A 23,734-nucleotide genomic window follows, 5' to 3' on the forward strand; every position below is an offset into this window, starting at 1 on the left:
TCCAGCTGTATTTTTCGTCACGGCTGTTAACGGTCAGTGATCATTTTGTCACAAACGATAACGTTAGTGATTTATTTGTAAATTTTGAAACATTAGTGGTGAAAAAGAAAATTTAACCAAACATCAGTGACCATTGGCGTAGTTTACCCTTTGACAAATTCTGCCCTGTTTCGCTAAGTCCAACCTGCCACCTGCTTGCCTTGCGTTAATAGACAGGCAGTAGAGAAAGAGAAACATTACAATACTTTCAATCTTTCTATTATTTTAAAGTATAAAAATACATTAAATACTCGGCGCTATATGGCGATTGGGTGGACTTTCACTTCTTCTTTCTTTGAAAATCCTACTCTGTTTCAGAACTTCTCCATTTTCTTCTTTAGTTGGGTATATGCTGGTAACATAACACCTTCAACTTCATCTCTCTCTCTCTTTTTGTATATTTTTAGTGTTGGAGTGGAGTAATAATAATCAGGATAAGCTGAATAATGGGCGGGATTTGTTCGAGGAGCGGCGTTAGAGATGAAGGGGTTGGAAATGGCTATGGCAGTGGTAATCTTAACCATTACCAGAGCAAGGATATTCCTCAAAATGGCTTGATGAATCCACCCCAAGTAAGGGAAATCACGGAGAAGAGAATCGAAGATTCTGCTGATGATTTCTACGATGGGATTCCGCGTTTTACAGGGGCCATGTCCCAGAAATCTAGATCAGTTAGGTCCACTCAGGCTGCTGTTGCTAAGGTAATCTTCAAATTCTGCCCCTTTTTATAAGTTTCTCCTTTTGCTTTCTTTTTGAACTAGCTTAAGCTTCCGCTGCCACCGTACTTGGGCCGTTGATTCCTTGGGTGAGGTTTCCATGTCGGACAGAATATGGTTGAACGAAAACTAAATATGGAAAGTGAATATAAATATACGAGTGGATAAATGCCACATAAAAGTTCAATTGAAATGAGTTTTTTGTACAGGAGGCTATTTGTTGATGCATTAAGATGTACGGTCAATTTAATAAACTCCGTTCATTCACCAGCTTTGGTTTTCTCTTTTCCTTTAAGGAACTCTTGTGAACTCTAGCCAATTCATATGTTATTTAATATTGTGGCCATTGGTGATGATTTCGTTAGCAATCTTAAAAATGATCCTGCCCTTTACATTGCAGGTTTCAGAGGTCAGTTCCCGTTTAGGGAAGGCTGGATCAGTTGGACTAGGAAAAGCAGTGGAGGTATTGGATACTCTTGGGAGTAGCATGACAAGTTTAAATCCTAATGCAGGATTTGCTTCTAGAGTGGCAACTAAAGGCGATGAACTTTCAATATTAGCCTTTGAGGTAGCAAACACGATCGTTAAGGGTTCAAATCTTATGCAATCCCTTTCTAGAAGAAATATAAGGCATTTAAATGAGGTGGTGCTGGTCACCAACGGTGTTCAAAATTTAATATCTAAAAGACATGAATGAACTCTTGAGGATTGTTGCAGCTGACAAAAGGTATAATGGTTTCAACTACCCATGATAGTACTTTCAACTAATCATGCTGCCTTTTTGTGTCTATCCTTTTACTATTTAGTGTGCCCAAGAATGGTCTTGTTAAGAACTTAATAACTCATGCTTAATTTTGTTGTTAAGAACCTGTTTAACTCAATGTTCACAGGGAAGAATTGAAAACTTTTTTGGGAGAAGTAATTCGTTTTGGAAACCGTTCAAAGGATCGTCAATGGCATAGCTTGGAACGTTATTTTGAGAAGTATGCATGTTATATAATAGTTCAGTGTATATTGTTTTCAATGTGCTAATGTGCTTTGTTTTGAGTGATGCATTTTGTTTTTAATTTTCCAGAATCAGCCGAGAACTTTTACCTCAAAAACAATTGAAGGAAGAAGCAGAACTAGTGATTGAGCAGCTGATGATTTCAGTTCAATATACAGCTGTAAGTTTTATGCTTCACATTTCACTGAGTATTAATATATTATGTATATATTTATATTTCTATTGACTTCTCTTGTTTTTCTTTTATTTTCAAAGACTTCAAACTATCATATTCTTGTAAGAACTTGAGTGTCCATGGGAACTTTAAAAGCTGACTTTCAAACAAATGAGTATTAAAAGCATTGAAACATATTCAAATGATTCTGATTACAGCAAATTTGGAATTTGCCAAAAGTACAAGACTTTTAACTGCTGACAAAACTCAAACAAATAGGGTTAATATACATTTCGGTACCTGAACTTGGCTTCAAGGTATAATGTGGCACCTAAGCTTTATTTTGGTCCAATCAGGTACTCGAACTTGGCTTTTTGGTTCGAATTAGTACATGATCTTGGCTTCTTGGTTCAATTTGGTTAAAAATCATAAGTACCTATTTGAACCAAAAAGCCAAGTACAAGGAACTAATTGGACAAAAAAAAGCTTAGATAGCAAGTTGAACCTTGAAGCCAAGTTCAAATAGTAAAATATATCTTTACCCCCAAAAGGTAAGAGATGATGACCATTCTAACCTATAATATACTAATTAGCTCACCATTAAATAATGTCCTTATTTTTGGTTCCCAATGTATTTAATCTTTTATTTCCTTAATTGTGATCTGCATTACATGTTTAACTGTAAACCTTGGTGTACTAGGAGGCAACATATCATAGGCACTTTTTGTTCATTTTTTTCGTGCAATGTATTATCGTTTTGGACTTTAGTATTGTAGTAGATTGGAAATCATAAGGAGGATAAACAGAACTGCTTTTTGCACTGCAGGAACTATACCAGGAATGGCAGATTCTGGACAAATTTGAGCAAGATTACTTGCGTAAGTGTCAAGAGGAAGATAATTCTGCTGGCACTCAGAAAGGTGACTTCTACATCTCCTTTGGATGCTTGTATATAATTTCTTTAAGTCGCTCTTGATTTGATATGTTGCTTTAGTTGTAACCTAAGCTATTGCCAATCAAGAAGTATTGTGTTCTGTAATTAGGTTCAATTATTTGCAAGACCTCATAATTGAATTATTCATAGGATTATAAAATATGAATAATATAAGAAGCGTTAAAGGCATAGTATTGATTGCAAGAGCTTCCTTGTTGGAGCTTTTTGTAAAATGACAATGAAATATGATATGCCTTGTGTAATAGTCCATAAGATGAATGCTGCTTAAATAAACATGTTGAAATGAGTTTGAGGTCATAGAAGAAAAGGCAATTAAAAGATACTGTCATTCATAAATTGAGAACAAGCTAAGAGAATAATATTTTAATCATTAGATAGGACTTGTCAAAAATAAAGGAGTTCCCGTATAGATGTGGCACAACTTTGGACATGGTTGACAAAAAGCTACATGTCAAAAAGCTAGATTCCTTTGTCGTTAGTATTTCTCAGAAGTCAGATGTGAGAACTAGCATAGCAAATGACGAGGAAAGGCAATTAAAAAGATAGCCATTCATAAATTGAGAACATGCTAAGAGAATGATGTTTTAGTCTTTTAGATAGGACTGGTAAAAAAATTAAGGAGTTCTGATGTGGCATAATCTTGGACATGATTGAAAAAAGCTACGTGTCAGTAACAACTAGAAGGTAATCATGGTTTTTATTCCCCTAAAAGCTAGCTTCCTTTGTTGTTTGGGACTTCTCAGGTGTGAGAACTGACATAAGAAATCTGAGGAAAAATTGAGAAAGATAGATGAATGGAATAGTTGACCTCTAACTCATTTGTCGGAATATATTGATCTTTGTATTTGGAATTTTTTGTAGCAAGAATAATTGATCCAGATGTTTCATGTCTCCAGACTAGCATATCAATTCCAGATTCAAGCATTGCATTAGAGATGGATAAAGACACATTTTTCTTTTAAGTGATCTTTTTTAAAATGAAAATATGAATTACTTAAGGACGTGTTAGTGAGAGAAGCTCCAGCTTCTCTCTAACCCGCGTTTTCAAATTTCAAATTCCCCAGGCGTTTTTGAAAATTTTTCTCTCCTCCGACTTACACCCGTTGTCCGCCGCCATCATCAACCACCCGCCGCCGCCGTCAGACGCCGCGCTGGCCGTCACTTCCGGTGGCCGTTGAACACCAAAACTTCCATATTTTTTCTACTCGACGCCAGCATCAAGGATCTAGGCTTCATTTCACCAAGGAGAGCCTACAACTCAGTGGATCTTAAACGTGGCCCTTCGACTTTTTAGCTGTTGGCGACGCTTCTTCTTTCTTTTTCTCCAACGACGGCGCGATATACAACAGCAGTATAGTCATTATTTTTACTTTCTCCATCTCCTTGCGTCTGTCGTCTCTCCACAAGCAATCAAGTCAGCCACGTTCGTCGCTGATCTTTAGCTGCAGTTTTGGTTCTGTTCATCACCCTTTCTTCCTTTGCTTTTCTTCAACGATAAAGCAACACAAAAGAAATGAGTTCCCGAAAACTTGAAGTGGGTCTTGCTACCCCTCTCCATTACAAGTCCTCTCGGCAAAAGCCAAGGCTAGCTACAGAACATGCTTCGGCTTTGCAGTCTGTGGAGGCGGGGATTTCCAAGATACGAACTGCTATTGTGGCATTTGATCGCCTTATTAATTCCCTTGGTTCACTTAAAGACACCGCTGAATTACATGACAAATTGCATAAGACAAGGCTTGATATTGAGCAGCTCGTTAAAGAGTCTTCAGCTAAACTAAGGGAAGCAAGAGAAGTTGTGCAAGATGCAGAAACCTTAAAGAAATCTGTCGATGAGAAGCTTGCAGCTGGGAGGGAGACAACAAATTCATCTTCCGTTCCTAAAGAAGTTCGTCCATCAAGTTATGATGTCCATGTGCTGGAGGAAAAGGTGACCAAGAAACGCGTGGAAGAAGATGAGATGAGGGTTGAAGCCGCATCTCTCGGGGCTAAGGCTGGCCGTCAGTCCAATAGTGGGGATAAAGAGGCTGGAAAAAGTTTGAAAATTCCGGATAAGAAGGCGAATCGAGTGGAGATTTTGGTGCCGAAGGTTACGGAATCGGAGCTTCATAAACAGAGAGTGGAGCAGCAGGCGCCGACTTTGAAGGTAGCGAAGAAGGCCAAAGAGAAGCAGTGTAGGACTGCGGCGGGGGAGAAATATGAGAGGATGCTGTTGGAGTCCACCTCAAAGGGGTGCAGAAATGATAAGACTGGATGCTACACGTTATTTATTGATAACTTACCAGAGAACATTCACTGGAAGAGGTTTGGATTTTTATTTCGCTCTCATGGTCGGGTTCTTGATGCTTTTATTCCAAATAAAAGAAATTCAAAAGGAGTTCGCTTTGGTTTCATTCGCTTCGCAACTTTCGATGAAGCAAGGAGAGCGATCTCAAAAATGAATGGTTCTCATATCGACGGAAGCAAAATTGGTGTTTATTTTGCTAAATTCAAACCTCGACAGTCCTTTTGGAGAAAGTCCTCGACAGGTGTTCTTCGCAAATCCGAGATGGAAGATGTTTCAAGGAAGAATCATTATAAAGTTGAAGGTGTTATTGATGAAGAAAAACTTCAGGTGTTGAGCAATTGTCTAGTGGGGGTGGTGCAAGGACTTTGTCAAAATTGATCATCTCGCCAGACAAATGCAAGCGAAGGGCCTCATTGGCTTCACCTTAATGAGAGCTGCTGGTAATGCGATTTTAATGATTTTCGAAGACAATGCTTCATTGAGAAGAGTGAAGAACGATAAATCAAAGATTCTCGCAGAGTGGTTCTCCATAGTCGAAGCTTGGTCAGAGAGTTTGGTAATGGAGTGTCGTCGAGTATGGTTAGTTTGCGAGGGTGTTCCTTTTCACGCATGGAATTGGGATACTTTCAAGAACATTGCTGATAAGTGGGGTTTATTACTAGCTATCGACGAAAGTTGTTAGTCTCCATCATCCTTTGATCGGGCAAAAATTCAAGTCCTCACAAAGGCTGATGCGAGAATTGATGCGATGGTGGAATTGAAGGTTGCTGACAACTTCTTCAAGGTCATGGTGCATGAGATAGAACCTTCATTCAAACCAAACTCTTGGGCTCCTGAAGAAGACGAGTCTCATTAGATCTTGTCTCTTCAATCGTGGTTGTTTTAGTCTATATGGTTGTAGGTGTTGCTTTTAATTTGTATTATGTTCTGTTTTATTCCTACTACTGGTGGTGTAATTAGAAGTAAGGTGATTTGACTGTGGCTTTGGATGAGGTCATATGAGGTTAAGGTGTTTGTTGTAATGGTGTACATCACCATGAGAGGATATTCCGTGGTATCTTTTGTATCGGGTATTTTATCAATAATATTTGAGGTACTCTTTTCTTCCTTCCAATGTTCGTTAACATACCTTTAGTGTGTGAACGAATACGAAGGGAGTTTTTAATGAGACCTCCAACTTCTATCAAAAAAAAAATATGAATTACTTTTAATCTTAGGTTATTTTGATTTTTTCCTAATAAATGGTAATGTCTTAATCTTCTATGTTTCACTTAACGCTTTTGCATGCTTATCTCTCCTTTTATGTCTTTACTTTCCCCTCCCTTCACCCCTTCCACCCAAAATAAATGCATAAATAATAGTCGTGTAGAATTTGGGAGAAGCTTGAATAGGATGGAGCTGTTTCTCTGCGAACTATTAAATATCCAGCTTGTATCATTTTCTTAAATATGCAGGTGACAGCCTCGCTATCTTGAGGGCTGATCTAAAAGGCCAAACAAAGCACGTAAGAAATTTAAAGAAAAAGTCACTTTGGTCCAGAAGTTTAGAAGAGGTATTGCAGATTACTTTTTTCATTTAACCTTATTTTCTTACAATGATACTTTTCCCATATATTCTTCTCTCTTTAACTAATACTTTTTCCTACAAGAAAAGTAGAAAACACTATTGGCTAATAAGTTAATTTCCTGAAATCTTAACTGTTGAGCAAAATGTGATGTTGCTAATTGTTCAACCTGTAATTTTTGGTTGCAGGTCATGGAGAAACTTGTGGATATCGTCCATTACTTGATCTTGGAGATCAACTATGCATTTGGTAGTAATGGTATGTACTCGTTCAATTAATGTTCCTATTTTCAAGTATCAAATATTTAAGTCATGCAGGAGCATGATTGATACCAAATATTTAAGTCAGGTGCTCATCTTTCTTTCAAAGCCATTGGTTCCCAAAGAGCATGCCCAACTAAAACTCTGGCTATTTACAAGGACAAAAAGTTGAGTAATATACTTGTTGTACAACATTTTTGTAGAGAAGAAAGTAGACGGAAAACTTGGAGCTTTTATGAGACAGGTTGCAATTAAGCATTTAACTTAAAAGCAATTGGTAATAGGTCAAAGGAAGCCCAATAGTAAATAGGTGTTAGAACAGTTGGGCCATGGAATGAAATGTTCAACTTTTAGTTGTTCATGTAATGATGTATACTGTTTTTGATGTCGAATTGTTCTGAATAGGGATACTTACTATTCCTTTACACTCTGATAATTCTTGGTCTTGGGAACAGATCAGACCATGTAATGGAGTAAACTGTTTAATGTTTAAATTTTTAATAAACAAAGTTACATACTTCTAGCTTATGAGACATGATACATATGATTTTCTTCTTCCTGTATATTTTAATTACCATCTAAAAATTAGTGCTTTGTTTCACTTGAGCAAGTGCCTTTTTTGTGTCTTGAACAATACACAGTTCATGGATTAAATATTAATACTGATGTTCCAATCCCCCCCCTTTATTTGAAATTTATAGAGTATGAAGTATCAGCTGAAGGATCTGTGAGTAGCTGTCAAAGATTGGGACCTGCAGGCCTTGCTTTGCACTATGCAAATATAATTATGCAAATTGATACTCTAGTGAGTTTGTCTTCTCTGATTTTACTCTTGCATGTATTCCTGTTTGGCATTGATTCTTTCATTTTTCTTTTATTTTTTTATATTTTGAAATTTGTTGTAAATAAGTGAGTGTGGAGCATGATATTTTTAAGCTTATTGATAGCATAAATTGAACTACACCCAATGTGTATGCTACGTATTACATGTCATGCATTCTAATATCGACTTAATTAGACAAACCACAATTAAAAGGAAAACAAGCATGGGCGAAATGTTGTCTAAAGTAGTTAAGAGAGATACAAACATGCATGTGTATGTTTACATATCTCTACATATACATATGTAAATGTGCATGTATGAGGATAACAAGTGTGTATGGGAAAGATGTCTTGATCTTGTGCTTGCTTTTTATCTTCAGTCGCTTGAATGGTTCTCATTCAAAGTCTGGCTAATGCCCTGCTTGACTTGGGTATCAATAGGATTACATTAATAGTTTAATCAGATTATCTTTTACCTATTATATATGATGCACTGGCTTCATGTATTTTGTCTTAGAATAACCAAATATCTAGTCTTTTTGACTTTGCTTCATAGATTTATGTTTTCAAAGCTTCCTTATGTCTATTCCTGCAAATACAAGGGATGCGTTATACCAGAATTTGTCACCCTCCATAAAATCAGCTCTACGCCCAAAATTACAATCTTTTCATGTCAAACAAGAGGTATTCTATGTTTTCCAATTTCATTTTTGAAGCAAAGATTCTGATTGTTTCTAAAAACAGAATAATAATTCTAAAACCAAAAGAAAATGATGGATGTTTTCTTTATATTTCTTGCCAACCAAGCTGCGCTTTCTTGCCAGTTATCATTTTATGTTTGTTACCATCTAATCGGTTCATATGGAATTCTCCAGCTTACTGTTAAAGAAGTCAAAGATGAGATGGAGAAGACGTTGCATTGGCTTGTTCCACTTGCCACTAACACAACCAAGTAAGATGGTCATCCTGTTTTCTTTTCTCAAGAACCGAAAGTGATAATCTATTCCACAAATAAGAAGCTTCCATCTATGTTTTATTTAGTTTGTTTTCAATTTTTGACCCTTTTTATTTTTTAAATGTTCTAACCATCTTTGTTCTTTCATTGCATTTACACAGAGCCCATCATGGTTTTGGTTGGGTTGGGGAATGGGCAAACACAGGGTGAGTAAGTATAGGTTTCCCTTTATTCTCTTGGTTTTATTCTTTTAGGTGTTAGAAATCAGCAAAACATGCCATAGTGAAAGGAAATATTGACTTTTTCCTCTTTCTTTTAACAAAGTTCTGAGCTCAACAGGAAGCCTTCAGCCGGGCCAACTGAAGTGATTTGGATTGAGACACTCTACCATGCCGATAAAGAGAAAACAGAAACCTATATTCTTGAACAACTATTATGGCTCCACTATTTGGTCAACAAATCAAAGTCAAATCCCGCTCTCGGCTTGAAGACATCTATCACAACCCAAGTTACACCTACACAGAAGAATGAGCAGCCCAAACCTGAGCCAACTGCTGCTCAAACTCCAGAAGAGAAGTTGTTGCAGGATTTAACTAAGAAAGTAGGAATCCAGGGGATTAGCAGAAGTCTGGATTTTGACTGTGAGAGGAAGAGATTGAGAAAGCATGATCGCCTCAACAAGAGTGCACACTCTCCTCCAAGACAAAGCAAGGAAAAGGCCTTGATGAAAAGGCTTCCTTCCGGGGTTCCCATTGTTGGTTTTGGCTTGTACAAAGAGAAAGCATTGGATGTTATCGACAGAGTTGATGGTCTCAGCTAATTTTTAAGCTGACGAAAATACGGAAGAGAATACCGATAACACGAGTAATGAGGCATTTGCGCATAAATAATTTAGTTTCCGCAGTTACTAGCACAAAAGGGCTGTTCATATTTTGCCGCCCTCAGAATAGCATTCCAGATTTTTTTGGCGAATCTTTCAATCTATACATTTCCGGTCCTCTTATTCCGGCTTCTGTCGTAAAAGAGTATCTGTTGGAGATTGGCAGAGCGGGTGGTGGAATGGCTTCACTGCCTGTACAGGCTACAGTGTTATAGGTCAGTTTATCTATTAGTAGGGATATTAAATAACATATTTCATTTCTTCAAAGGTGCTCCTTGTTTATTAGTATCATCCATTTCCCCTCGTCCAAAGGTGTTCATTTTGCACTTTTAGACTTGGGAAATCAATCAGCCCTGGCATCTTGATCATATCATAAAATTATATATACCTCATACATGTAATTTATTTACTTAGTTACAAACATGTAAATTGCGTAGGTGACTTAATTATATCTCTAATTTCAGATACGTTTATATACGGTTTAATTTTTTTTTACGTAAATATATATATATATATATATATATATATATATATTAATGAATTATTATTATTATTATTTAATTATGCATTGCACGTGTTGTTCTTCCTATAGGTTTTGGATTCAAATAATTGCGTCTGCAGGGTATGTGTAAGTCCTCAATAGTTAAGAAATATTATAAACAAATATTATCTTGTAATAATCACATGCTATTAAAAAAACATTATTTAAATATATGAAATTAACTTTTATTTATTTAATATTTTATTTTCTTTCATGTAATATAAAATAATTAAGACAATTTATATTAACAACAACAACAAAATCCTATTCCCATATGCAATGGGATAAGAGGGAGGTAGGGTAGTAGGCTGTCCCCAACGTCAGGATTGAGAGCAGCTTCCTTGGAAGATCTCCGGTATGAAGAAAATTAAAAATAAAGATAAAATACAATGTATGTATAAATAAATAAATAACTAAATATATAATTGAAAAGTCTTCCTATGTAGTCTTCAATATGTTCGTTTGTAATGGGGAGTAATCCATGCGTAAAAATCTCTGCATATAGACAGAAACGTAATATCCGACTAAATATAAAAAGAGGAAACCTGAAGAGAATGATACACAATGGTCAAACGATAGAAAGTTACGAGAAAGAATAAAGTCAAATGGGTTAAAACATAAACTGAGGCAACACTAATCCGCTACCCTAGTTCTAAGCCTTCATAAATTATAATAACAGACACGTATATAAAGTAGAAGTCATGGAAATTATTACAAAGACATTAAAATGAAGACATATATGTTACACCATATGTCTGTGACCCGCACTACTCGGCTACACTGGTCTTAAGTCTCCATACTTTCCTATCAGAGGTCATGTCCTCGGTAATGACTAAATCCTTCAAATCAGATCTCAAGCAGTCTTCCCCCTTCCACAATTTATATTAAGCTATTTTTATATATGAATTTCAATAGTTCACATTACCATGAACGTGAATTAAGGTAAAATGTAATTCAACATTTATCGGATTTTATCAATTTAAAATTATGCTTAATTTTAGGTTAAAATGATTAAAGTCTCTATTTTCTTTGTATGTTTAGAGTTTAGGCTCTCTATTTTCTTTTTGCAATTTAATCCTTTTAGTTTTCAAATTTAAAAATTTAAGTCCACTTGTTAATACCATTAAAATTCATATGATAAATTTAGGTATATTATAATATCATTGTTTTCCTTACTAGTTGGTAAGCTTAACCGAATAATTTTAATGACGCTAACAACTGGAATTGAATTTTTAAATCTAAAAAGTAGATTAATTAAATTTTTTAAACTAAAAATAAACTGAATTCCAAATGCAATAAGAGTACAAAGACCAAAAAATCATCAATATTAACCACTAAAAATATGTACATAAAAACCATTCAAAATAATGTCATGGCCATCTAAACATTATTATAGAATCATTTTGTTAGAAAAGCTTCATTATTAGAGCATTTTGTTTTTCAAAAAGCAAAATGATTCAACAAATAAAAACTTTAATATAATAAAAAGGGAATTTTTTTCAAAAAATAGAAAAAGGAAAAGACAGAGTCTCACATAAAAAAGTTGAAATATACGTTTTGTAGAGGGATAATTCTATAGTGTGCTAGCCTAATTTAAGATTAATTTTATCATGTTCAACCTAAAAATTTATACAAATTTATAACATTTTCATTTGCAATCGAAAGCTTATATTATGAGGTTTTGGAGCTTATAACTGAAAATATTATAAAAAATATAATATTTTCTGTTGTAATCTGTCGAACCTAAAAAAAATTACTCTGTCTAATCTGAAGTGTTACGCTATTGATAAGATTTCCTTATATTAGAGTAGTACGTAGAGTGGAATGTGTGGGTTGTATTATTTAAAGTGAACAGTACGTAGAGTGGTAGGTGTGGGTTGTATTATTTAAAGTGAACAGTACGTAGAGTGGTATGTGTGGGTTGTATTATTGAAAGGGAACAGAACCTAACTATTACGGCACCATAATTATTAGTAGGCAAGTGATTGAATTACCAAAAGCATACTGGCATTTTTGGTCCTAAACTAATAGGTTATTTACTAATTAATCCTTTGATAATTCATAATTTTGGTCCTAAACTAAACAGGTTATGCACTAATTAGTCCCTGTAAATCAACTATAAATACGTCTCTTCTCCTTCATGAGCGGCGACCGAAATCAAGCAAGAGAGGAAGTAGAGTGAGAGGTTTTAAGAGGATATTCTATAAGAGCTATTGTCTACTCTTTCCGGTGTAAGTTAAAAAGCTCTCTCGAGTTGTGTTTTAAAGATTCAAACACTTCTAAGCTTCATTTTTACTACAGTAAAATCTCCATCGTCTTTTTCATAGACTAGGCTTTAAAAAATTGAATCTTTATATACTCTTATTTATTTATTTTAACACATATTTTGTTGTTGCATGTCGTATTCGTGTCGACAAATTCAATCGTCATCATATTGATGTGTCTATTTCACAGCATCGAGTAACAAAGAAAATATAAATCTTCAGAAAAAATTGTTTTTTTTTCTGTACCGTAACAGACTCCTACCTTAACATTCTAATTGCCACATTCCTTTTGGTTATTGAATAAAAAAAAAATCCCCAAAGCTTTGGAATTTCATGGAATTAGTCATTTTGTTGGCTCTCATTTGCTTTCTCCTCCTCTACTGCTTGAGAAAAAACGATGAGTCTCCAAAGAGTTTCCCGCTTATCGGGATGATGCCGGAGCTTCTCCTCAACATTCATCGGACCCACGATTGGTGCACCGAGACCCTGGAGAGATGTAATGGCACTTTTGTTTTTGCAGGCCCTTGGTTTTCCAACATGAACATGATTTACACTTGCGACCCTTCCAACATTCACTACATAATGAGCTCCAATTTCAATAACTACCCTAAGGGACCAGAATACCAGAAGATATTCGATGTTTTGGGAGATGGGATTTTCAATGCAGACATGGATTCCTGGAAAAACCAGAGGATAACCATTCAACGATTCATCAAACATCATCTGTTCCACAAGTTTTTGCTCAGGACTACTCTTGCCAAGGTCGAAAAGGGGCTGATTCCGGTCATTGATCATGTTGCTAAACATGATTTGGTTGTAAACTTGGAAGATGTTTTCCAAAGGTTCACTCTTGATTCTGTATGCATCTTGGTTACCGGCTATGATCCTGATAGCCTCTCCCTTGAATTGCCTCGAGTTCTTTTCTGTAAGGCTGTGGACGATGTCGAGCGAGCAGTGTTTTATCGGCATGTCAGGCCGGGGAGTTTTGTTAAGTTGCAGAAGTGGTTGAACATGGGACATGAACAAAAGTATAAACAGGCATGTGAAGTTCTCGATGATGTAATAGCTACATATATACGCCGGAAAAGGAAAGAACTGGATGAGGTGAACGATGAAGACGGAGTTGATCTATTAACATCATACATAACCGAAGAGAAATCGACTGGTTTCAAATGTGATGATAAGTTCTTAAGAGACGCCATTTTGAATATGATGGTTGCAGGGAGGGACACAACTAGCTCTGCTCTCACTTGGTTCATCTGGCTGGTTTCGAGGCATCCGATAGCCGAAAACAAGATCATAGAAGAGCTCGAATCGAAAATTCCCAAAGAGGAAACCGGAAAAAGGCGGTTGTTTGAAGTGGGGGAGGTGAAGGATTTGGTTTACCTACATGCAGCATTGTGCGAGGCATTAAGGTTGTATCCACCCGTTCCTTTCAACCACAAGGAACCTGTCGAACCAGACGTGCTTCCGAGCGGGCATCCGGTTCATCCGAAGATGAAAATCTTGATAAATTTGTATTCGATGGGGAGGATGAAATCGGTGTGGGGAGAAGATTGCTTGGAATTCAAGCCTGAAAGATGGATTGACGAGCGAGGAGGGATTAAGCATGAGCCATCGTACAAGTTCTCGTGCTTCGGTGCAGGGCCGAGGATATGTTTAGGGAAGGAGATGGCGTTTGCTCAGATGAAAGCCGTGGCATCTGCTATACTTTACAACTACCGCATTCATGTATCGGAAGAAACTCCAGTTATTCCGGCCATATCCGTCATCCTGCACACCAAGAATGGACTCGTGGCTAGGATCTCCACCAGATGGGACTAGACCAAATGCATCAAAGTGAAAGTTGAATAAAAGGAATATTGTTCTTCCTAGGTGATTTGAGTTTAAACAGTTTTATTTATTAGTATGCCCGAGATTAATCAAATTTAACATCAGACACAAATTATACGATCAAATAACTAAGTTTGATGTTTTTTTTTTGTATTTCAGAGTAATAAATAAATAAAATAAAAAAGAATTGACTATGGTTAGTTCATCATCTAGCTCCCACCCTTAACTTTTATCTTTCGTCAGCTCTTCTTGTATGGTTTTTGTTGGTAAATATAATACTACAAAACATGACCTTAACAATAGTTATAAACAATAAATTAAAGAAAATGATTATAATGTTCGTCTATATACGAACATTAATGGACAAATTTAGGTTACATAAAGGGCTTTGAAGAATATCCGGTTTTTAATAACATTTCAATTAATTTATATATTAATATATTTATATATATTTTAAAATTAATAATTGGATGAGATTCGTTAATTGATCTACTAATTAAGAATATTTGTGTTGTCTCATTTTATGCATGTACGAATTTTGAAAATGTAATTTTCTCGACTTAATAAAAAAATCAATAGTTCGATCGATTTAACTGGATATAGAATTAACCTTTAAAAAAAGAGATAAAAAATAAATAAAAAATAGTTGAATGAGGCAAAACCCATTTTTTATTATTTTATTTATTTAAATATTACTGAACCTATTAAAAAAATATTAATGGACATATGGATCTGATTTTGACAACAAACAAAGTGAAAATCGAAATTTGGGCCTCTGGACAGAAAGCGAACAAAGGAAGCCCAGCAGCAACACTGTGAAACGAGCCATGTCCTTAATAGGGTTTCCAGTAGAAACTAGAAAGTAGAAAGGCAGCAGAAAAACACTTGAAAGAGAAGAAGAAAGAAGAGAGGTTGTGGTTCACTTGGATTGGTTTTAAGTTTTAGCGCATTACCAAATCATAAATCATGCACGCCCCAGTTCTCGTTCTAAGTATGTTTCTTTTTCTTTTATCGCATTTAAATCTCATTTGCCTTGAAGATTCAAATTGTTCCTAAAAATCGTTGATCTATACAGAGGATTCATTGAAGCGGGAGTCTGGGACCAAGGTTCACCATGCTAATATCCAAGCCTCTAAGGTGATTTCCTTCATTCTTTTTTTTTTAAAATATTTTATTCTTATGTTGTTTTTACTTACTTTGCTTCAATCTGAAATCAAATTGCAAAATAAGCTGTTTAAGCTAGACAAAAAATGTGTAAACCCAATGTTTCTAAGTTCTGAATCTGTGCTATATGTCTATCGAAGAATCCGAACCTCAAAAATTTTGAGTCATCGATATAATTTCCTTTTTGTTGTTGTTGTTGTCTGTCAATGTTCACTGACCAAAGAAACTTTTCAGGCCGTTGCTGACATTATTCGAACAACCTTGGGTCCTCGATCCATGTTGAAAATGCTCCTTGATGCTGCTGGAGGTATCCCTTTTGTACTACTATTTGCATTTTCCCTGTTATGTTTGACACAATTTTAACCTAATTCCGTTTCCATTGCTCTGTTTTTGGGTTTCCCTCAAATATTTTTTAAACCCTTTAAAAGGACTCTTGATCACAATTAATGAAGTTCAATCATGATTTTGGTTTGGTTTCTGCCAGGTATTGTTGTTACTAATGATGGAAATTCAATTCTACGTGAGTTAGATCTTGCACATCCTGCTGCAAAGGCATGATACTCCACCCTGCTTCTATATTCTTTCCCATTATCTGTCTTGTTTTCATTCTTGCTTATCTGATTTGGTTGGTCATGGCAGTCTATGATTGAATTAAGCCGTACACAAGATGAAGAAGTTGGAGATGGAACAACATCTGTCATTGTTCTTGGTATTTCTTTGTACAGCTCAGTTTGGTTTGTGTGCTATGTTGACATTTTTTTTTCTTTTCCTGTAAGTTAGTTTGTATTGCAATGTTATTCTTATCTACATGTTTTTGAGAGCTAATTCCCAATCGGATTTTAGTGAGATTAGCTTAACAGTTGGAATCGGACATTCGAATGATATTTATTACTTCATGTTCATGTTCTCATCCCTATTTTATTTTTTACCTTCTGATGATATGACTGCCATCACGTGTATTTTTGGGTGTAGCTGGTGAGATGCTTCATGTTGCAGAAGCCTTTATTGAAAAAAATTATCATCCAACGGTAATTTGTCGAGGTAATATAACTTATAACTGCTTCTATATTCTTAGCTTCTGCCTTTGAATCATAAATTGGCATTTGATGAAGAGCCATTTCTTTTGCAGCATACAATAAGGCTTTAGAGGATGCTATTGCTGTACTTGACAAGATTGCAATGTCTATTGATGTGAAAGACCGTATGTTTCTCTCTGAAATTTTTTCATAACAATTTTTCTAGCTGTTTCTGCATTTGTGTAGGTAGTATTTGCATATTTAATTTCTTTGGCATGCTTCACATCATAACATGTGGATCCGAATAACAGGTTCAACAGTGTTGGGGCTTGTGAAGAGCTGTATAGGGACAAAGTTCACTAGCCAATTTGGTGATCTTATTGCTGTGAGTGGCTTCTTTCTTATGGGGTCCTTTTTTGCTTATTTTGATTTTGATTACTATGATAAATCAAAATGTGCATAGACCGTTATGTTAGCATATGGCCTATGGTTAAAATGGTCATCTGACCATCCTGCTACATCATTATTTATCAGTTTATTGAACTATGAATAAAGATTCATGTTCATATTTAATTCCAAATGGTTAACAGTAAGTTGTTCAACATGAACAACAAACAAATGAATTGTATATGTTTGTTACCAAAGGAATCATTGAACTTTCCAAAAGGAGGATAGTTACATAAATTCAGATATGAGTTTCTAAAGTGGCTGTGTCCATGTGTCAGGATGTCTGTTGCTAAAATATTCAGACTCGTGGATTTCACCAAAATGAATGTAGAAGTAGAATATTCAAACCCATTTTTTGTTCAATTGTGGATTGGGGTTTTCTTCACATGACCCAGAAATCTCTCTGGCCACTTCATTTTTGGTGTTTGATTTAGCTCATGTGAAAGACTATGTCCGTTTGTTTCACTGAAAACATTTTTCAGAAAACATTTTCCTTAAAATGAATTACATATTCTGGAAAACATTTTATAGAAAATGTTTTATGATGTTTGGAAGATGTTGTGTAAACCATTTTTTCACTAGTTGATAAATTTTTTAGAAATTATTTATTGCAAATATAAAATATAATAAATAATATTTTTTATTATAAAAACTTAATATTATTATTTTAAAAATATTAGAATAATTTATTTAAGAGAAAATCGCCTCAGTGACCAAAAATACCTTATAATATACGATTTTAACCAACTTTTTTTGGATTTGCCAAAATGACCAATAAAATCGCAACGCGATATCAAAATCGCAACGTTAAAAAGAAAATCGCAACGGTCAAAAGAAAATCGCAACGCGAGCTTCCAAGTTCGCAACGCGATTTAGAAGAAAATCGCAATGCGATTGATAGAATCGCAATGCGATTGATAGAATCGCAATGCGATTTATATAATCGCAATGCGATTGAGAGAGTCGCAACGCGATTTAGAAGAAAATCGCAATGCGACTGAGAGAATCGCAATGCGATTTATAGAATCGCAACGTTAAAAATATAGTTAAAAGATTTTTGTTTCTTAAGAATTTTCTCTAAAAAGATAGTATCCGCGCGGACGTGTCGAAGACACGTATTACCACGACCACGACCACGACCACGACAACGACCACGACCCGACCCGACCCGACCCGTGACGAGACGGCGGCGGCGGCGGCGCGCGAGAGTCCCCCTTGTCCTCTTTCACTCAACAAGGAAGTGCAAAATACAAGCCTTAAATACCATTCCCAATAGTGTTTCCAATACTATGTGGGATTGAGCATTATCAACACTTGTTCCCAATATCATTATTCTTCATAAGTTATCATCCATTACAATATGAATTATCGATAATAAATTAATTCATTTTAATAAGTATTTAAAATTATAACTTGATAAATACATGAAATAATTCTATTATTAAATAAAAAATATATTTTTTATATTAAAATTATTGAGATAGATATTTACTATAAAAGTAAAAGATTTTTTTTTCACGTATAACCTCTATGTGAATTAGTTTCACAATAAGGTATCGGTTATGCATTGGATTCTTTCGTATTAGATGGTCTTTAATAAGATCATCATCATCATTCTTTTGTTCAACAATACCATATATTAATGAGGTATATTGGTTCATTAACACGACTAATTCATATTGTAATGGATGATAACTTATGAAGAATAATGATATTTGGAACAAGTGTTGGTAATGCTCAATCCCACATAGTATTGGAAATACTATTGGGAATGGTATTTAAGGCTTGTATTTTGCACTTCCTTGTTGAGTGAAAGAGGACAAGGGGGACTCTCGCGCGCCGCCGCCGTCGCCGTCTCGTCTCGGGTCGGGTCGGGTCGTGGTCGTGGTCGTGGTCGTGGTCGTGGTAATACGTGTCTTCGACACGTCCGCGCGGATACTATCTTTTTAGAGAAAATTCTTAAGAAACTAACGTTGCGATTTTCTAAATCGCGTTGCGATTCTCTCAGTCGCATTGCGATTTTCTTCTAAATCGCGTTGCGACTCTCTCAATCGCATTGCGATTATATAAATCGCATTGCGATTCTATCAATCGCATTGCGATTTTCTTCTAAATCGCGTTGCGATTTTCTTTTGACCGTTGCGATTTTCTTTTTAACGTTGCGATTTTATTGGTCATTTTGGCAAATCCAAAAAAAGTTGGTTAAAATCGTATATTATAAGGTATTTTTGGTCACTGAGGCGATTTTCTCTTTATTTAATACTATTTATGCAATTAAAATAAAAATATGATAAATTATATTGAATATCTATAAAAATAAAAAATATTATATTATATTTTAAAATTATTAATAAATATATTTTAAGGAATTTTTATAATATTATTAGACTATTATATTAATATTAAATACATAAATAAAAGTATTCACTATTAATAATTCAATAATATTATTTTTAAGAAATTAATAAATAATATAACTTTTATTAATAATTTATTATATATTATTAAAATAAGAATATAATAGTATCATATATTATTATAATATAATTGATTATATTTTGTAATAATATTATTAAAAATATTAATAAATATATTTTAAATATGTTAATAATTAATATTTTTATTAAAATGATACTAAAATATCATATTAATATTAAATTTATAAAATAATATTATTTTGAGTATTTATGCTTTGAAGTGAAAAGTTTGGAAAATGACTTACGGAAAATTAAACCGTAAGTCATTTTCCAGAAAATGCAAAGGAAATTCTGTTGACCAGGAAAATGTTTACATTGACCAATCTGTTTTCCTCCAATCAAACACTTAAAAGTGAGGAAAACATTTTCCGGAAAATGTTTTACGTGAAACAAACAGACCCTAAGTTTGTATAACTAGTGCCATTACATGTATTCTGCACCCAAATTTGTTGTCATGTCGACACAAGTATAACATAGATAATGTCCATTAATCTGTTTGTAGATTTAACTAATAATAGTTAATAAATAACAATATTTGTACCATTTTTGTTTGAGTAAACAATATAATGGGTCTGTCTAGATTACTTTTTGTTTCTTTCATTTTCCTCGTTTTTATTTATATGCTGTTTATCAGGTTGCTCTTAATTCTGATACTACATATTTAGTGATTGAAACTGTTTGAAACAATATCCCTACTAAAACAGGAGGGGCACAGGTTAACTTGTGCAATGGCTTTTTTACATATTACATCTGGATAAATGAAAATTGATGTTCCTCAATTCACTCGGTTTCTTACTCTTTATTTCCTTCAGTTTTGCTGCAAAATAGTTCAGAAGCTTTCTCTTTATCAATAATTTATGTTCTGTGTGCAGCACTTGCTCGCTTTTCATAATAATTTTATTTTATTCAAAATAGAAGTGTTAAGAATGAAGTTTAAAAGTTTGTATCATATTTTTTTTATCTACTTAATTGTGTAACTTCCAGGATTTGGCAATTGATGCAACTACAATTGTTGGAGTTGACCTTGGCCAAGGGCTGAGAGAAGTTGATATTAAAAAGTACATTAAAGTAGAGAAAGTACCTGGTGGACAATTTGAAGATTCTAAGGTCCTCAAGGGAGTGATGATCAATAAAGATGTAGTTGCACCTGGGAAAATGAAAAGAAAGATTGTCAATCCACGTATTATACTTCTTGATTGTCCCCTTGAGTATAAGAAAGGAGAGAACCAAACAAATGCAGAGCTGGTCAGGGAAGAAGATTGGGAAGTCCTGTTGAAAATGGAAGAAGAATACATTGAGAACCTTTGCATGCAGATTCTGAAATTCAAACCAGACCTGGTGATTACAGAAAAAGGGCTTAGTGATTTGGCATGCCATTATCTGTGTAAGGCTGGTGTAAGTGCAATTAGGAGGGTGAGAAAGACAGACAACAATAGAATCGCAAAGGCATCTGGAGCTGTTATTGTGAATCGTCCTGATGAATTGCAGGAATCTGATGTTGGTACTGGAGCAGGGTTGTTTGAGGTTAAAAAAATTGGGGATGAGTTCTTTGCATTCATTGTTGATTGCAAAGATCCAAAAGCCTGTACAGTTCTTCTAAGGGGTGCTAGTAAGGATCTCTTGAATGAGGTGGAAAGAAATCTCCAGGTAAGTGATTTTGCTGTGCAACTTCTGTTTGTAAAATGGAATCAAATTATGAAGCTTGTTTCTTTTTCTATATTCTGGTCAAAGTTCTGAGGCATGTTTCAATTACAGGATGCCATGTCTGTGGCAAGAAACATAATCAAGAATCCAAAACTTGTTCCTGGTGGTGGTGCAACAGAATTAACAGTTTCTGCCACTTTGAAGCAGAAGAGCTCATCTGTTGAAGGCATAGAAAAGGTGAGCATTAATGTCAAGCTTTTGAGTTACATGATTTGAATATGACAACTTGTCTGGATATTTGAATGTATACTTACAGCCCTGTTAGGCTTTTTAAAAAGTTTTTATATTCACTGGATATGTAACAGTGGCCATATGAAGCTGCTGCAATTGCTTTTGAAGCTATACCACGTACTTTGGCACAGAATTGTGGGGTTAATGTGATTCGAACCATGACTGCTCTGCAAGGAAAGGTTTGAATGTTTCTAGAGTACACTACAGTTTTCGCTTTTGAAGATGCCCTTATCCTAATCCTTTCTGTTTCTGTGTTTTCAACATGTGATTTAAAGCATGCAAATGGTGAAAATGCATGGACTGGCATAGATGGGAACACTGGTGCTATAGCTGACATGAAAGAGAGCAAGGTGTGATTTTTTCCTTAATTGACTGCACTATTAGCCTTAACTTTTTCCATGATTTCACTTTTCTAACTGTAGTGTTCATTGTTGCAATTTTCATCCCAAACTATGATTTGTCAAACAATTATGTCCTATCTTTCAAGATGTTAACTGAAAGCCATGGAAGACATCTACAACTCATTTGAGGACAAAGTGGTGGTTTATTAAAGAAAGGAATTCTTAAGAAATTACTTATTTTGGTCTATGATTAGAAAACTTGCTCTATATGTCCTGAAAATTCCTTGTCTGAAAATCCTCTCTCTCACTTTTTGCGACGACCTTTAGACTAGTGACAAGAATCAGATAATGTAAGGGATTTAGGCTGAAGATGAGTGGGTAAAGTGATGATATCAAAATACGAGTGTATAAGTTGTGCATTGTTTATGGGCTAGATTGAGAAAACAAAGGCAATTGAAGGTTGGATAACTTGAGGTAAAATAGAGTTTAGACAAGTTTTTTAGAGAGTGGACCGGAATGAGAAATAATCATTCTTTTAGATTGTAGTGACATGTGCATGTCATCATATTAGCCTTTGATTTAATTAACATCCCTTGTGTTCCATTCTCTTTTCTTTATAATTAGTTATAGAAAAAGGGCAGATAATTTGATCTTCTCAACCCTCTTTTCTCAATGATCATTTTTGAATGTAGTGAGTAATACTAAAAGTGTTGCTCGGTTTTTGGTCAGATATGGGATGCATACAATGTAAAGGCACAAACTTTCAAGACTGCCATAGAAGCTGCTTGCATGCTTCTAAGGATCGATGACATAGTAAGCGGGATTAAGAAGAAGCAGGCTCCCGGAGCTGGACAAGCTCCAAAACCCAAGGTTGAGACTGAAGCAGATGCAGATGGTGAGCAAATTTTACCAGACTGATTGATGCATGCAACTGGTATTTACAGACAGAAAGTGATGATTTTGTTGTGAGCATTCCATTTGCTGTTTTGTTCTAATCTGTGTTTTGTACTCTATATTGTTGGACTAAATATCAAGTGTTTTCGTAACACAACCATCTTGTTGAGTTAAATTTGAGTAGGAGGGCTGCATTGATTTTTTCTATGTTTGGTTATCAGTAGTTATGTTGTTCAGTGTAGTTCTAACTTAAGATTAGAATCAGATGACGTATTTGTTTGGATATGAATGAAAAATGATGATTAAGAATGCTAATTAGTTTTAGATGTACAGTTTTTATTATGTTTTCATTTGTTGTTTGGGTAGTTCGAATTCTTGATCCAAATTACATGATTTTTGTTAATTTTCTTTAATTTTATTTCATTTTATGCACTCGCTATAAATTTAATTTTTTTAACTTTAATAGTATTTTTTATTTTATTTTATTCTATAATGTGTTTTTATATTTTATAGAATAAAATTATTTTTAATTTACAAATATGATAATATACATATTGTATATATTTTATATTTACGAATGTTCTCTCTTTAAAATATAATAAGATATTATTTGAAGAATTTTTTTTATTTTGTACTTTATAAATCTTTAAATTCAAATAAAACATAAAAATCATTATTCGGAATTTCAACCAACTTCTCTGTGCATAACTTTAACCACTTCGATAATCATCTATCGGCTATTTTATTTTTTAAATTTTCTTCACTAAATTTATTTTGACACCAAATTAATTAAAGAATACAAGGGTGCTTTTTTCGGGAAAGCAAAAATTTAGAAGAATATTAAGTAATAGTTTCATAGAAATGTAACATTCACGTAGAAATTTAGAATATTTATTCCTCAGATATTATTGACAGCTCCTGTCATGCTTAGTTCAAATATAATTTCAACAAATTAAGATTACAAGTTTATATAAATTTTAATTATTAAAAGATACAAATGTCAATATAAAATAATAACTTTATGGGTAAAGTATAGTAATGATTATTGAACTTTTCTAAAGCTTTCATTTAGGTCTCTCAACTTTTAAAACTTGCAATACAATCCCCCAACATTTAGTTTGTTTGCAATATGGTCCCCGACGTTACACTGTCGTTAGTATGTTTACAATATGATCCCTGACGTTACA

General features: G+C 34.5%; 2 protein-coding genes, 1 long non-coding RNA gene and 1 pseudogene across 5 annotated transcripts in view; 3 read left to right on the forward strand and 1 right to left on the reverse strand.

Annotated features, from left to right (window-relative positions):
* Nucleotides 1-23,734, forward strand: part of LOC120147556 (T-complex protein 1 subunit gamma) — a 41,218-nt gene that overhangs the window by 828 nt on the left and 16,656 nt on the right. The window contains exons 3-16 of one of the 3 annotated variants that reach the window (XM_039160901.1): nucleotides 5,636-5,641; nucleotides 15,168-15,264; nucleotides 15,349-15,410; nucleotides 15,672-15,744; nucleotides 15,922-15,989; nucleotides 16,077-16,146; nucleotides 16,410-16,478; nucleotides 16,567-16,638; nucleotides 16,765-16,838; nucleotides 20,362-21,024; nucleotides 21,133-21,258; nucleotides 21,387-21,491; nucleotides 21,588-21,662; nucleotides 22,383-22,571. In XM_039160901.1, the coding sequence (XP_039016832.1) occupies nucleotides 15,240-15,264; nucleotides 15,349-15,410; nucleotides 15,672-15,744; nucleotides 15,922-15,989; nucleotides 16,077-16,146; nucleotides 16,410-16,478; nucleotides 16,567-16,638; nucleotides 16,765-16,838; nucleotides 20,362-21,024; nucleotides 21,133-21,258; nucleotides 21,387-21,491; nucleotides 21,588-21,662; nucleotides 22,383-22,571 (1,671 nt within the window). In that variant the 5' untranslated portion in view covers nucleotides 5,636-5,641; nucleotides 15,168-15,239. Of the gene's footprint in view, nucleotides 1-5,635; nucleotides 5,642-15,110; nucleotides 15,265-15,348; nucleotides 15,411-15,671; nucleotides 15,745-15,921; nucleotides 15,990-16,076; nucleotides 16,147-16,409; nucleotides 16,479-16,566; nucleotides 16,639-16,764; nucleotides 16,839-20,361; nucleotides 21,025-21,132; nucleotides 21,259-21,386; nucleotides 21,492-21,587; nucleotides 21,663-22,382; nucleotides 22,700-23,734 lie in introns of those variants that run through there. The other 2 variants (XM_039160902.1, XM_039160903.1) reach the window with 2 other exon arrangements.
* LOC120147564 lies at nucleotides 114-10,031 on the forward strand (annotated as a pseudogene).
* Nucleotides 12,704-14,426, forward strand: LOC120147557 (alkane hydroxylase MAH1-like). Its single transcript, XM_039160904.1, has one exon. The coding sequence runs from the start codon at nucleotides 12,774-12,776 to the stop codon at nucleotides 14,262-14,264; it is 1,491 nt and encodes a 496-aa protein (XP_039016835.1). The 5' UTR covers nucleotides 12,704-12,773; the 3' UTR covers nucleotides 14,265-14,426.
* LOC120147567 lies at nucleotides 17,258-19,899 on the reverse strand. The gene is made up of 2 exons (XR_005518290.1): nucleotides 19,777-19,899; nucleotides 17,258-17,347 (listed from the first exon to the last, which is right to left on the reverse strand). It is a non-coding gene; the product is annotated as an uncharacterized LOC120147567 (long non-coding RNA).

The sequence above is a fragment of the Hibiscus syriacus genome, unplaced genomic scaffold (assembly GCF_006381635.1).
Source record: "Hibiscus syriacus cultivar Baekdansim isolate YM2019G1 unplaced genomic scaffold, ASM638163v2 tig00110940_pilon, whole genome shotgun sequence".
NCBI classification, from domain to species: domain Eukaryota; kingdom Viridiplantae; phylum Streptophyta; class Magnoliopsida; order Malvales; family Malvaceae; genus Hibiscus; species Hibiscus syriacus.